The 13985-nt window shown below is 48.1% G+C and overlaps 1 protein-coding gene across 2 annotated transcripts in view; it reads left to right on the forward strand.

Moving 5' to 3' along the window:
• Positions 1 to 13985, forward strand: part of wdr19 (WD repeat domain 19) — a 247311-nt gene that overhangs the window by 67860 nt on the left and 165466 nt on the right. For both annotated transcript variants that reach the window (XM_072496582.1, XM_072496581.1), the window contains exons 3-5: positions 318 to 383; positions 688 to 813; positions 8789 to 8904. In XM_072496582.1, coding sequence (XP_072352683.1) covers positions 328 to 383; positions 688 to 813; positions 8789 to 8904 — 298 coding nt within the window. In that variant the 5' untranslated portion in view covers positions 318 to 327. The remainder of the gene's footprint in view (positions 1 to 317; positions 384 to 687; positions 814 to 8788; positions 8905 to 13985) is intronic.

A 13985-nucleotide genomic window follows, 5' to 3' on the forward strand; every position in this document is an offset into this window, starting at 1 on the left:
AAGGAATGTTTCCATGTACATTTCTCGCATCCTAAAAATGTTTTTATTAATTGCTACATAACCAACATTTGTTGCTTGTATATGTTGCTTGTGTGCTCTTTAACAGGAAACACAGCTGAAAGTAAAAATAAAGTATTCCTCGGATTTTAATGGTTATTACCATTGTTTTCGATTTGAAACCAATGGTAAAAGTGCATAAGTGGTCGACAGTTAAATACAGTTTACCCATAATAATCTGGCTTAATCATTTAGATTTTTTAAGAGTTTGCACATGTAATTGTTTTAAAACTGATTGGAGACTCGTTTGTTTGTCTTAGGTCAGATCATATGGTGAAGATTTTTGATCGACATGGACATAAAAGAAATGAAATTAACCTTCCAGGGTAAGAAGAACAAGCACCATATTCCAAATAGCTGCTTATAAAGTTACAGAATGCATAGTTACATTTTACTTTTTAATTCTACTTTGATAATTCAGGGTGGCCTGCTTTGAAATCATGCTGGATTTTCTGACAAAATACTTGCCATTTAATTTGTGTTTATTTATCAATAATGCGTGCTAATAATTAAATACAACATTTTGAAATGGGCAAGTTCAACAGGTGGCTTCCGAGAAAAGGAGTCGAAAATGATAATGCTAAAATTTTGAGAATAAACTTTATTTAATTTTTCTCATGTGTCATCTAGAGTTTGTGTTTCTATGGACTGGGATAAAGATGGAGATGCCTTGGCTGTGATTGCGGACAAATCAAATACCATCTACTTATGGGATGCAAACACGCTCAAAACCACGCAGTTGGACAGTGGCATGAGGTGAGCTGATACTGAAATACTGAAGGAAATTTTATTAGTTTGTGTAACTCTTGATTTTTTTCAAAATGTGGACAGGCAGTTAGATACGTGGATCAGAGAAAGTTATTTTGAATTTTTCTAACCGTACCATGGGATTCCAGCTTTTCTGAATGATAGTTGAAAATATCAAATTACTAAAAGTTCCTCTATTTATATATGTATGTAGCTGAAATTCTAGCCATTGTGTTTTATTTTTTATAATTAATCAAATATGACTAAAACCCTTGTACAGTAATTTCGCAGGTGAATGAATATATCTTTGAAAGATAGTAGACTTGAACAGTTTTTATTACAGTTAATGTCATTTAATATCCATTTTGCTTGAGATAAATGTCACCTGAAGAATTTTTTTTTTTTAATTTAGAGTTCCCAAATTTTTTTCCAATTGAGGGGCAACTTAGCATGGCCCTGCCCTGCCCACCTTTGGGTTGTGGGGGTGAGTCCCACGCAGACACGGGGAGAATGTGCAAACTCCGCACGGACAGTGACCCGGGGCTGGGATCATACCTGGGTTCTCAGTGCCGTGATGCAGCAGTACTAACCCCTGTGCCACTATGCTGCCCTGCAGAAGAATACTTGTGATAAAACTAGTTTCCTATCACAAAGCTAATGTCGAATTGTATTTTTTTAAGAGCTCATATTTCTGAACATTGGGGTCAATTAATGGAATTGGCTTACTATATTGGTGATGACTTATTATAATTCACCAGAAGCTACTCCATGGTCAAAAAGAAACACATTTTCATTTTACAGAATATTTGCCAGAATTTTATGCACAAAGTTTGGGTGTTCACCCGACCCAGAAGCACGAAAATCACCTTGTGCAATATTTTGGTTGACGCATGCACGCAAGTCAGAAGCAACAATTGGTTGGCATTTAAAATTGTCTGTCTGCTTTTACAGTTGGCAGGCAGGCTGATTGGCCAGACACCCGTTACTATTTAGCTGCAACTTTGATCCATGGCGGGATGAAATTCAGGGCTCAAATAAAATTAACAAATGTGTCTGGGGACTAAGGTCTGTGTATGAGTGTGCTGCCTGGACACGCATGGCATAGTTTCTCCATTGATATTTATTTTTCACAGGGCCACAGCTCTGCAGCGGCTTCTTCTTGCCCCCTCCGGCAGTGCTCAGCCTTTCACAGAGTTTGTTTCACGCTGGATGGTCATTAATTGGCCATGCAACGTAATACCGTATTAACAACACAATATTTGGGATGAGTGGGTTTCACATCTTCTCCCGCTTGCGCTGACTTTGGGCGCATTCCGAATGTAAAATTCAGATCATGTTGATTGTTCCAGGAATATACAGTGATTGGTAACATGATTGGTAGAGCTTTAGTAACCTCTGTGCTCTGTGATAATGCATTGCCAAATTCATAAAATGGACAACTGAGAAATAGACTTTTATTTAATGCGGGCATCACTGGTAAGGTCATTCCAGTTGCCCGAGAGAAGGTGGTGATGAGCCCCATCTCAAATCACAAGTTCTTGTGAGGTAGTACTCCCAGAATGCTGTTTGGTTAGGAGAACAGGATAGGGAGGGAATGCAGGAGGGCATGCCAGGAGCAGCACTAGGCATACCTCAAATTGAGATGCCAAACTGGTGAAGCTACAACACAGATCAACGTGCATGCCAAACAACAGAAGCAGCATGCTGTAAACAGAGCTAAGCAATCCCATAACTAACGATCTGATTGATCAAATCTCTACAGTTCCCCCTCACTCACTCATGGATGGTGGGGGGCAATTAAATAACCAGGGGAGGAGGGCCAATAAACATCCGCATCCTCAATCATGGTGAAGCCCAGTATGCAGTGCAAAAGACAAGCTGAAGCATTTACAACTATCTTCGGCCAGAATTGTCAAGTGGACGATCCACCATTACTTCTTCTTGAGGCCTTCATTATCACAGATGCTAATTTTTAAGAAAAAAAATATTTTATTAAGGCATTTGCATTATAATTTTAACAAATTAAGCAACCACACACTGAACCAACAACAATGCTGACACCTTAATTTTTCACAAAGAAGTCGATAAATGGCTGCCAACTCCAGACATCCCTAGCATCGATCCCCTCAGGACGAACTTGATCTTCTCAAGCCTAAGAAACCCAGCCATGTCACTGACCCACACCCCTGACTTCTGGGGCTCCGAGTCCCTCCATGTCAACAAACTCTGTCTCTGGGTTATCAGAGAGGCAAAGGCCAAGACATCGCCCTCTCTTGCCCTGGACTCGCGGCTCTTCTGACACAGCAAAGATCGCCATCTCTGGACTCCGAACCACCCTTACCTTCAGTACCTCCAACATGATGTAAGCAAACCCCTGTCAGAATCCCCTAAGCTTTGGACAAGTCCAAAACATATGGACATTATTCGCAGGCCCACCCACACACCGCCCACACCTATCCTCCATCCCTTCAAAGAACTTGCTCATTCAGGCCACAGTCATATGTGCCCTGTGGACCACCTTAGATTTGATCAGGTTAAGCCTGGCACACGACGAGGATGCATTGACTCACCGCAGGGCGCCCTCCCATAACCCAGCCTCCAACTCCCCACCCAATTCTTCCTCCCATTTCCACTTCACCTCCGCTATCGGGGCACCCTCCCATTCCATCAGCTCCTTATATATTTCCGATACCTTCCCCTCCCCCACTCCTGCCCTCGACACCACCTTATCCTGTAGCCTCTGGAGCGGTAGGTGCAGGAAGGTCAGCACAAAGTCCCTCAAATGCAAGTAGAGAAACCAATTCCCACCGGGCAGCTCAAATTCCTCCTCCAGCTCTTCCAAACATGGAATGACCCCATCTAAAAACAAATCTCCAAACCGCTTGACCCCCGCCCTCTGCCACCCCCAAAACCCCCTATCCAGCCCCCCATGGAGCAAACCGGTGGTTGCCACATATTGGTGCCCACACCGATGCCCCCCTCCAGTCCCATGTGCTGTCACCACTGTCCCCACACCCACCGGGCTTGTGGAGTACTTGGCCGATGAGAATGGCAGAGGCACCCTTAACAGTGCCCCCAAACTTGTGTCCTTATATGAGGCTGCCTCCATCTGTTCCCACACCGACCCCTCCCTCACTACCCGTTCCCTGACCATCACTATATTCATCGCCCAATAGTAGCAGCACCGTCTTCACCCACGGGGTTTTACCCGCCCACACAAACCCTGAGATCACTACATTCACTCTCCTGAAAAAAGCCTTGCAAATGAAGATTGGGAGGCTCTGAAAAACAAACAAGGACCTCGGGAGGACCATCACCTTCACTGTTTGAACGCTCCCCACTAGTGAAAGCGGGAGCGCATCCCTCCTTCTAAAGTTCCCCCCTCATCTGCTCCATCAACCGAGCCAGATTCAACTTTTGCAGCTGCTCCCACTCCCATGCCACCTGAATACCCAAATACCGAAAGCTCCCTCCCCCACCACCTTGAACGGCATCTCCCCCAATCTCTTCCCCTGCCCCCTCGCCTGGATCGGTAAGACCACACTTTTACCCATGTTCAATCAGTACCCCGAAAAACGGCCGAATTTCTCTACGATCCCCATAATCCCCCCTAGTGGGTCCGAAATGTACAGTAACAGATTGTCCGCGTAAAGCGAGACTCTGTGCTCCACTCCCCCCGTACTATCCCCTACCAGACCCTCAATGCTCTCAGCACAATCGCCAACGGCTCTATAGCCAAGGCAAAAGCAGTGGGGAGAGTGGACATCCCTGCCTTGTCCTCCAGTGCCGCCTAAAATAACCCAAGCTCACCGGTTCGTCCGCACACTCGCCACTGGTGCCTGATACAGCAGTCGGACCCAATCCACAAAATCCTGTCCAAACCCAAAGCGCCCCAGGAGCATCCACAAATAACCCAATCAAAGGCCTTCTCCGCGTCCATGGCGAACACCACATCCACCTCTCGTCCCTCGGAGAGCATCATTATCTCATTTAGTAGCCTCCTGATATTAGCCGTCAGGTGCCTCCCCTTCACGAACCCTGTCTGGTCCTCCCCTATCACCCCAGGCACGCAGTCCTCAATTCTCGAGGCCAAGATCTTGGCCAATAACTTGGCATCCACATTTAACAGGGAGATCGGCCTGTATGACCCACATTGCTCAGGATCCTTATCCCGCTTCAGAATGAGAGAGATCGAGGCCTGTGACATCGTCGGGGGAGCACCCCCCGCTACCTTGCCTCATTAAACACCCTCACCAACAAGAGCTCCAGAACCCCCGAGAGCTTTTTATAAAACTCCACTGGGTATCCGTCCTGGCCCAGGGCCTTGCCCAACTGCATCGCCTCCAGCCTCTCCACCACTTCTACCAGCCCAATTGAGGCACCCAGTCTCCCCACCAGCTCCTCTTCCACCCTTGGAAACTCCAACCCCTCCAGAAACCCCCTCATCCCCTCCACCCCGGCTGGGGGTTCCGACTCATATAGCCGACTGTAGAAATCCTTAAACACTCCATTCACCCCTACCGGGTCCAAAACCGCGTTTTCCCCCCCCTGTCCTTCACTTTCCCGATCTCCCTCGCTGCCTCCTGTTTCCTCACCTGGTGCGCCACCTTCTCACCATATTCATACACCCCCCTCGCCCTCCTCAACTGCCCAACCACTTTCCCTGTGGTTATCAACCCAAACTCCATCTGCAACTTCTGCCGCACCTTCAACAACTCCACCTCCAGGGCCTCCGAATACTTCCTGTCCACTGGAAGATCTTCTCCACTAGCCTTTCCATCTCCACCCACTCCGCCTTCTCCCTGTGTGCACTTATCGAAATGAACTCTCCTATCACCACTGCCTTCAATGCTTCCCAAAACGTGGCTGCTGAGGCCTCCCTCACCTGCTCACACACCACCTCATCTGACAAAGCCCCACATCTAGCCTCCATTGTGGGCGCTTCCCCCCCTTACTCCCCCACAGGTCCAGTGCGGAGCATGATCTGACACGACTATCGGTGAGTACTCCACATCAACCACCCCCGCCAACAACATCCTAACGAGGGAAATGAAAATTCCTTCGCTCTCGGCCTCCTAAACCTCCACAGTTCCCCCTTGTGCTGCATAAACACCCTCAGTCTTCGCTACCGCCAACACCCTCTTCAAACTCGACCGGTCCAACCTCCGGTCTCTAACCATATTGAACACCCACCCCCCCATTATCAGCCAATGCGAGTCCAGGTCAGGGATCTTCCCCAACACCGGCCTCATAAGCTCCACATCCTCCCAGATCGGAGCATAAATATCCTTTTTAAAATTTAGATTACCCAATTCATTTTTTCCAATTAGAGAGTCCCAGAGCCAGCCACTATACTCCCCATTTTGAACGCCACCTGTTCATTAATCAAAATTGTCACCCCCTCGTTTTAGAATCTAATCCTGAATGAAATACCTGCCCTACCCACACTTTCCTCAACCTAGTCTGATCCACCACCTTCAGGTGTGTCTGCTGCAACAGAGCTACATCCACCTTCAGACTTTTTAAATGTGCGAACACCCACCAAACACAAAGAGCACCCAACCACCCCCTACCAAGAACAAACCCAGGGCAATGAGCCCAAACACAGTACAAAAATAACCCAAACAAACCCCGAAAGGAACTCCAGAGTTCAGTGACCTCCTTCTCCTGCCAGTTCATTGCTCCTGACAAAATCTCAGGCGTCCCGAAATACAGCTCTCGACCCTTACAGGTCACCCACAGATGTGCCGGGTACAACATGCCAAACTACACCCCCTTCTTAAAGAGGACCGCATTCACCTTGTTGAAGCCTGCTCTCCTCTTGGCCAGCTCCGCACCCAGGTCCTGGTATACACGTTGCTCGCTGCCCTCCCAGGTACAGCGCCTCGTCTGCCTGGCCCACCTCAGGATCCGTTCCTTGTCCAAGAATCGGTGCAGGTGAAATTAATCGTCCGCAAAAGGGGGGGGAGGGAGTTAGTTTAGCTTAAAGTAGGGGGGTTAATAAAGGTGGGACCTGTAAGGAAGGGAGACGGCTTTTGCACTATGTTTAGTTTCATGTACATTGTTTATTTAGTTGTTGTTACAATACCAAAAATACTTCAATAAAATGTTTATTAAAAAAAAAGAATCGGTGCACCACCATCGCCATAGCACCCTGTGTGCCCGGTCCACTTCCAAGGTGCCGTACAAATGCCCCCTCTCCCAGCAGCTTCTCGAACACTCGAACAACATACACGTTGGCATCCCCTCCCTTGCTGACCTTCAATAGTCCCACAATCCTCAAATTTTGTCTGCGAGACGGATTTTCCAGGTCCTCCACTTTCTCCCGCAGCCGCGTCTGTTGATCCTGCATCATCCCCATCACCACTGCTATTGAGACAAGCTGCACCTTGTGCTCCCCCACTGACTCCTCCACCTTCTGGATCAGCTGGCTCTGGGCCTCCAACCTCGTCTCCATGTGGTTGAACCCCGCCTTTATCAGGTCCACCACCCTATCCATGTCCCCCAAATTCTCCTTCCTCTGCTGGGTGAACTTCTCATTCCGGAAGCCCACCAGCTGCTCCGTCGACCACTGAGAGGGTAGGGCCAATCCCTGACCCTCCAACATCTTCTCCTGTGTCGCAGACACCACTCCAACCTTCAGCTGATCCCTTCTTTGCCGGCCACTTCTGGTCCACGCCTCCGTTGGGACAGTCTTTCCTACTATCCCTCCTGCACCATTTTTAACCAAAAGATCCACTCATTAGCCAGGGAAAAGATCCAAAATTTCCACTAGGAGCGGGAGCCACCAAATGTGCGACCACTCACACCATGGCCGCCACCGGAAGTCCACAGATGCCAGTTTTAAGCCAATTCAGTTTACGACAAGTGAAATCAAGAAATGGCTGAAGGCCATAGATACAGCAGAGATCATGGGCCCTGACAACATCCTTCAGTAATATTGAAGACTTATTCTCCAGGTCTAGTGATGCCCCTAGCCAAGTTGTTTCAACACAGCTGCCTTACTGTTATCTACCCATCCTTTCCACAAAAACCAGGCAAATCCAATCTGGTGAATTACCACCTCATCAATCATCAGCAAAGTGATGGAAGGTGTCATCAACAGTGCTACCAAGTGACACTTAAATTATCTGCTCACTATCGCTCTGTTTGGGCTCTGCCAGGCCTCTCGGCTCCTGCCCTCATTGCAACCTTGGTCCAAACATGGACAGAAGAGCTGAATTCCTGAGATTATTTGAGAGTGACTGCCTTGACATTAACCGAGTGTGCATCAAGGATTCCGAGCAAAACTCAGTGGGAATTGGGGAGAAAAACTCTCCATTGGTTGGAGTCATCTTTAGTATAAAGTAGGTGGTTGTGATTGTTGGAGGCCAATCATCTCAGTCCCAAGTCATCGTTGCAGGAGTTCCTCAGGGTGGTGTTTGAGGCTCAGCCATATTTAGTTGCATCATCAAGGTCCTTCCTTCAGCGTAAGGTCTAAAATGGGGATGTTTTCTGATGATTGCACAGTGTTAAGCACCGTTCGCAACTTAGATCCTGAAGCAGTTCCTGTTCTTGTGCAGCAGGACCGGGGCAACATTCAGGCTTTGTCTGATAAGTGGCAAGTAGCATTTGTGTGACACAAGTACCAGGCAATGACCATCTCCAAGAAGAGAGAATCTAACCATTTCCCCATGATAATCTACAACATTACCATCACTGAAATCCCATCATCAACATCCTGGGGTTTACTATTGACCAAAAATTTAACTGGATGAGCCATTTAAATACTGTGGCAAACGAGTAGGTTAGAGGCTAGAAATTCTGAAGTGAGTAATTCACCTCCTGCCTAGATAACTTGGCCTGATTGTTTTCTTTTCTCTGCAAGAAGCCAAGGCAACACTTCTCCAACATCTCCCCATGCGAAGTATATTTTAATATCTGGGTTCCACCCCTAGCCACCTCAGTTTGTCATAGTAGTAAGTCATAATTATATTTTTTTCAGGGATCAGATGTCATTTCTGATGTGGTCAAAAGCAGGATCTCTACTCGCTGTTGGAACAACCAAAGGAAATCTGCTAATCTACAATTTACAGACCTCCCGCAAAGTTCCAGTCCTCGGTGAGTAAAATATAACATCTTGATACTTTTTTGTTTGAGATTCTTTGACAATTGAAGACTTGAAAAGCAGCTGACCTGATGCAATATTTTATGTTCTCGAATGTGTAACATCATAATTCTGGAATAGGGTTTTTATATTTACACTCGTAGAATTTCCTCATGTAATTGAATTTAATCTCTGGCGGATAGGAAAGTAGTTTACCACAGAAATGTGAAATTGATCTCCGCTAAATTGTTGTTTAAATTTTTGAGATGGGGTTCCTTGTGACTTCCATCAGGGAGACGCACTGGTTTTGTTTCAGCAGGCCATCGAGGAATATGAGATTTGCCAATCTTGAATGGAAAATGGTAGCCAGGTTTCTTGCACCTAAGTTCCTTTTGACATGGGAATCTCCATGCAAGGAATCCAAATTTTTAAGATAAAACCTAATCTCTGTTTTACTAACCCATTTTCTTCCCCATCCTCCATCCACCAAAGTATCATAGAATCCGAGTGGACTTCCGGTGGTGGCATGTAAGACCATAAGCCATAGGAGCGGAAGTAAGGCCATTTGGCCCATCGAGTCCACTCCACCATTCAATCATGGCTGATTTCAACTCCATTTACCCGCTCTCTCTCCATAGCCCTTAATTCCTCGAGAAATCAAGAATTTATCAACTTCTGTCTTAAAGACACTCAACGTCCCGGCCTCCACCGCCCTCTATGGCAATGAATTCCATAGACCCACCACTCTCTGGCTGAAGACATTTCTCCTCATCTCTGTTCTAAAGTGACTCCCTTTTATTCTAAGGCTGTGCCCCCGGGTCCTAGTCTCCCCAGCTAATGGAAACAACTTCCCTACGTCCACCCTATCTAAGCCATTCATTATCTTGTAAGTTTCTAGTAGATCTCCCCTCAACCTCCTAAACTCCAATGAATATAATCCCAGGATCCTCAGACGTTCATCGTATGTTAGGCCTACCATTCCCGGGATCATTCATGTGAATCTCCGCTGGACCCGCTCCAGTGCCAGTATGTCCTTCCTGAGGTGTGGGACCCAAAATTGCTCACAGTATTCTAAATGGGGCCTATCTAATGCTTTATAAAGCTTCAGAAGTACATCCCTGCTTTATATTCCAAGCCTCTTGAGATAAATGACAATATTGCATTTGCTTTCTTAATTACGGACTCAACCTGCAAGTTTACTTTTAGAGAATCCTGGACTAGGACTCCCAAGTCCCTTTGCACTTCAGCATTATGAATTTTGTCACCGTTTAGAAAATAGTCCATGCCTCTATTTTTTCCAAAGTGCAAGACCTCACACTTGCCCACGTTGAATTTCATCAGCCATTTCTTGGACCACTCTCCTAAACTGTCTAAATCTTTCTGCAGCTTACCCACCTCCTCCATACTACCTGCCCCTCCACCTATCTTTCTATCATCGGCAAACTTAGCCAGAATGCCCCCAGTCCCGTCATCTAGATCGTTAATATATAAAGAGAACAGCTGTGGCCCCAACACTGAACCCTGCGGGATACCACTCGTCACCGGTTGCCATTCCGAAAAAGAACCTTTTATCCCAACTCTCTGCCTTCTGCCTGACAGCCAATCGTCAATCCATGTTAGTACCTTGCCTCGAATACCATGGGCCATTATTTTACTCAGCAGTCTCCCTTGAGGCACCTTATCAAAGGTCTTTTGGAAGTCAAGATAGATAGGAGGAAGTTGCAGGTTAGGTGGCTCCTGCGCGAGGCTTGATTTTTCAGAATTTAATGCCTGGTCCCAGGAGCAATTTTTCAACAAATAAGTGCAGGAAGGCATAAGAAATGAGGGGGATGTCCAAAAACCAAAAGAAAGTCTCCATGGAGAAAGGGGCGAGTGAAGGTTCGCCATTGGGAAAAAGGGTCAGCTCGGCAATTGAAAAGATAACGGAGGCTGGGTCCCTGGGTGGGGCCCCACTGTTCACGGCAGAAACGATGACTGAGGTGATGGGTTTAGAGTTTGAAAAGCAGTTTGCAAAGCACATAGAAGTGATGATGAAGGAGATGATGGCGGCAATGAAGGTGCCAGTGGAGGAGGTGATTGACCCGGTGAAGGCGGCGATGTTGAAGACATCAGCCGAGGTGCGGAAGCAGGGTGAGAAACTGAAAGGGGTGGAGGAGGCCTTGTCACAACACAGCGATGAGTTCACCTCGATGGGTGAGGAGCTGCTGAGGGTGGTGGAGGCCAATAAAGGTCTGCCAGCGAAGGTGGAGGATCTGGAAAACAGATCGAGGCGGCAAAATCTGAGGATCGTGGGCCTGCCCGAAGGGGTGGAGGGCCCAAGGACGACGACTACTTTGCCAAGATGTTGGCGGAGCTGTTGGGGGAAGGGGAGGATCACTCCCCATATGAACTGGATCGTGCTCATCGGTCGTTGAGGCCTATACCGAAGGTGAATGAGCCGCCAGAAGCGGTGATTATTTGTTTCCATAGGATACCGTGTGAAGGAGAATGTCCTGAGTTGGGCGAAGTAGAAGTGGGAGGTGCAGTGGGCTGGAGCTGGTGTACGTATATCTTAGGACTTAACCGTGGAGTTGGCGAGGAGGCGGGCAGCCTTCGACCGAGTGAAGACGGCACTGTATAACAGCGGTGTGCGGTTTGGCGTAGTGTACACAGCTAAGTTGTGGGTGACCTACAACCAAGACTTACTTCAAGTCGGTGAAAACAGCGGAAGTGCTTGTGAAGGCAGAAGGACTAGGGGAGAAGTGAGAAATGGGACTGAGGATTGGTCTTGGACTGAGAATAGGGGGATTGGAAGATTGTATATTGTTCTATTTTTTTATTTCATGTTATTGTATGTGTTAAATGGGGTGAAGCTACCTGGGGGTACAGGTTGCCCGGGAGTGGGGGGGGGGGCTCCGCAGGTACAACATTTCTAATTTGGTAGGGAGAGTGAAAGCTGATCTGGCAAGGTGGGATGGTCTCCCTCTGTCACTGGCGGGTCGGGTACAGGCGGTTAAAATGACCGTGTTGCCGCAATTTCTGTTTATTTTTCAATGCCTGCTGATTTTCCTGCCAAAGACTTTTTTCAGAGAGATTGAGGGAAGGATTACTTCGTTCATATGGGGAGGGAAGGTGGCCAGAGTTAGAAAGGTGCTGCTACAGAGCGCAAGGGAGGCAGGGGGTTTGGGTCTTCCGAGCCTGATGTATTACTACTGGGCGGCGAATGTGGAGGAGGTGCGGAGCTGGGTCAGAGGGGTTGATTCCCAGTGGGTCAGAATTGAGGAAAGTTTGTGCAGGGGGTCGGGATTGAAAGCACTAGCAACAGCGCCGCTCCCGATAGCCCCGGGGAAATACTCAGGGAGTCCATTAATAATAGCTTCATTGAGAATTTGGGGGGGTGGGGGGGCAGGGGCGGGCGGGCCGGGGGGGCCTAATCACGTTCATATGTTTTGGTCCTGTCCAAAGCTAAAGGATTACTGGAAAGAGGTTTTTAGGGTAATTTCTAAAGTGGTGCATGTGAAACTGGACCCGGGCCCCCGGGACGCCATATTCGGGGTGTCGGACCAGCCAGTGTTGGAAACGGACGCGGAGGCAGATGTTGTAGCCTTCGCCTCGTTGATCGCCTGAAGGCGGATCCTGATGGGTTGGAGAGAAACCTCCACTCTGTGCCCTGGCGTGGCGGGGGGACCTGTTGGAATTCTTGAGTCTTGAGAAGGTTAAGTTTGAACCGAGGGGAAGGATGGAGGGGTTCTACAATTCATGGGCATTATTCATTACACTTTCAAGAACTGGATAACATCGAACATTAGTTGGGGTGGGTGGGAGGGTTGGGGGGAGGGGGCTGTGTGTGTTAATGGCGACTATGGGTGATCCCTAATTCCTTTTTGTCATTTGTTTGTGTGAACATGCGGGCTAATGTTTGGGGTTTAGTGGGAGGATGGGATCGTTGTTATTGATATGGGGATTGACATATTTATTACTGATTATTGTTTATTGGTGGTGCATGTAAATTTGGGAGAAAATGTGAAACAGGAGGAGAATAAAAATATTTAAAAATAAATTAAAAAAACGGGGTGAAGTTGCCTATTTGAGTAAGGCAGGAGTTGGTATTTTTTGCAATGACTTTCCTGGGGTTTGTGTGTTTGCACTGCGTTTGTTTGTTTGAAGGGGATTTCTTTGTTTTCCTGGGACCGGGTGGGGGGGGGGAATTCGAGTGGAGTGGGGCCTGGGCAGGGGCCTCCACACAAGCAAGCCCGTGCTGGCTAGTGAATGGGAGTGTGGTGGGGGGAGGGCCTGTGGTCATTGGAACTTGGTCAAACAGGTTTCGATAGGCCTAGGAGGTGTGATAAGTGGGGTCAGCGGACTGAATCAGGGTGAGGTGTTTTCGAGGGGAAGTAGGCAGGGCCCGGAATTATGATGATGGCGGATAGGAGGGGGTGGGGGGAGAGACCCCTGGTCAGGGTAGTTACGTGGAACGTGAGGGGTTTAGGGGGGCCAGTGAAGAGATCGAGAGTGTTTGCGAACCTAAAAAGCTTAAAGGCCGATGTAGTCATGCCACAGGAGACTCATCTGAAGGAAGGACCAGGTGAGGCTCAGGAAGGGGTGGGTGAGCCAAATATTTCACTCAAGGTTCGACAGCAGGGCATGGGACGATAGCGGTTTTGGTGGGTAAGAGAGCAAGGTTACAGATGGAGAAGGTGGGTGGCGGACCAGGGGGCTAGATATGTGATAGTAACAGGGGCGTTGGGAGAGGAGGTTGGTGGCGTTGGCAAATGTGTATGGCCCTAACTGGGATGATGCAGGATTTGTGAAGAAGGTACTTGGGGCCATTCCGCACTTGGATTCGCACAAGCCAATAGTGGGAGGGGATGGTATCTGGTGCAAGAGCCAAGGATGGACAGGTCACGGCCACGCTGCTCCCCCGGTCGGGTTGGGCGAAGACGCTGACTGGGCTTATGAGGGAAATGGGGGAGAGGGGGAGGGGGAGAGGGGAAAGGGGGCGGGGGAGGGGGAGGGGGGGTAGACCCATGGAGGTTCTTGCACCCGAGGGAGTGGGAGTATTCGTTTTTCTCCTGGGTTCATAAGGTTTATTCGAGGATAGACTTTTTTGTAGGAG

The sequence above is a fragment of the Scyliorhinus torazame genome, chromosome 3 (genome assembly GCF_047496885.1).
Source record: "Scyliorhinus torazame isolate Kashiwa2021f chromosome 3, sScyTor2.1, whole genome shotgun sequence".
In the NCBI taxonomy this organism is placed as follows: domain Eukaryota; kingdom Metazoa; phylum Chordata; class Chondrichthyes; order Carcharhiniformes; family Scyliorhinidae; genus Scyliorhinus; species Scyliorhinus torazame.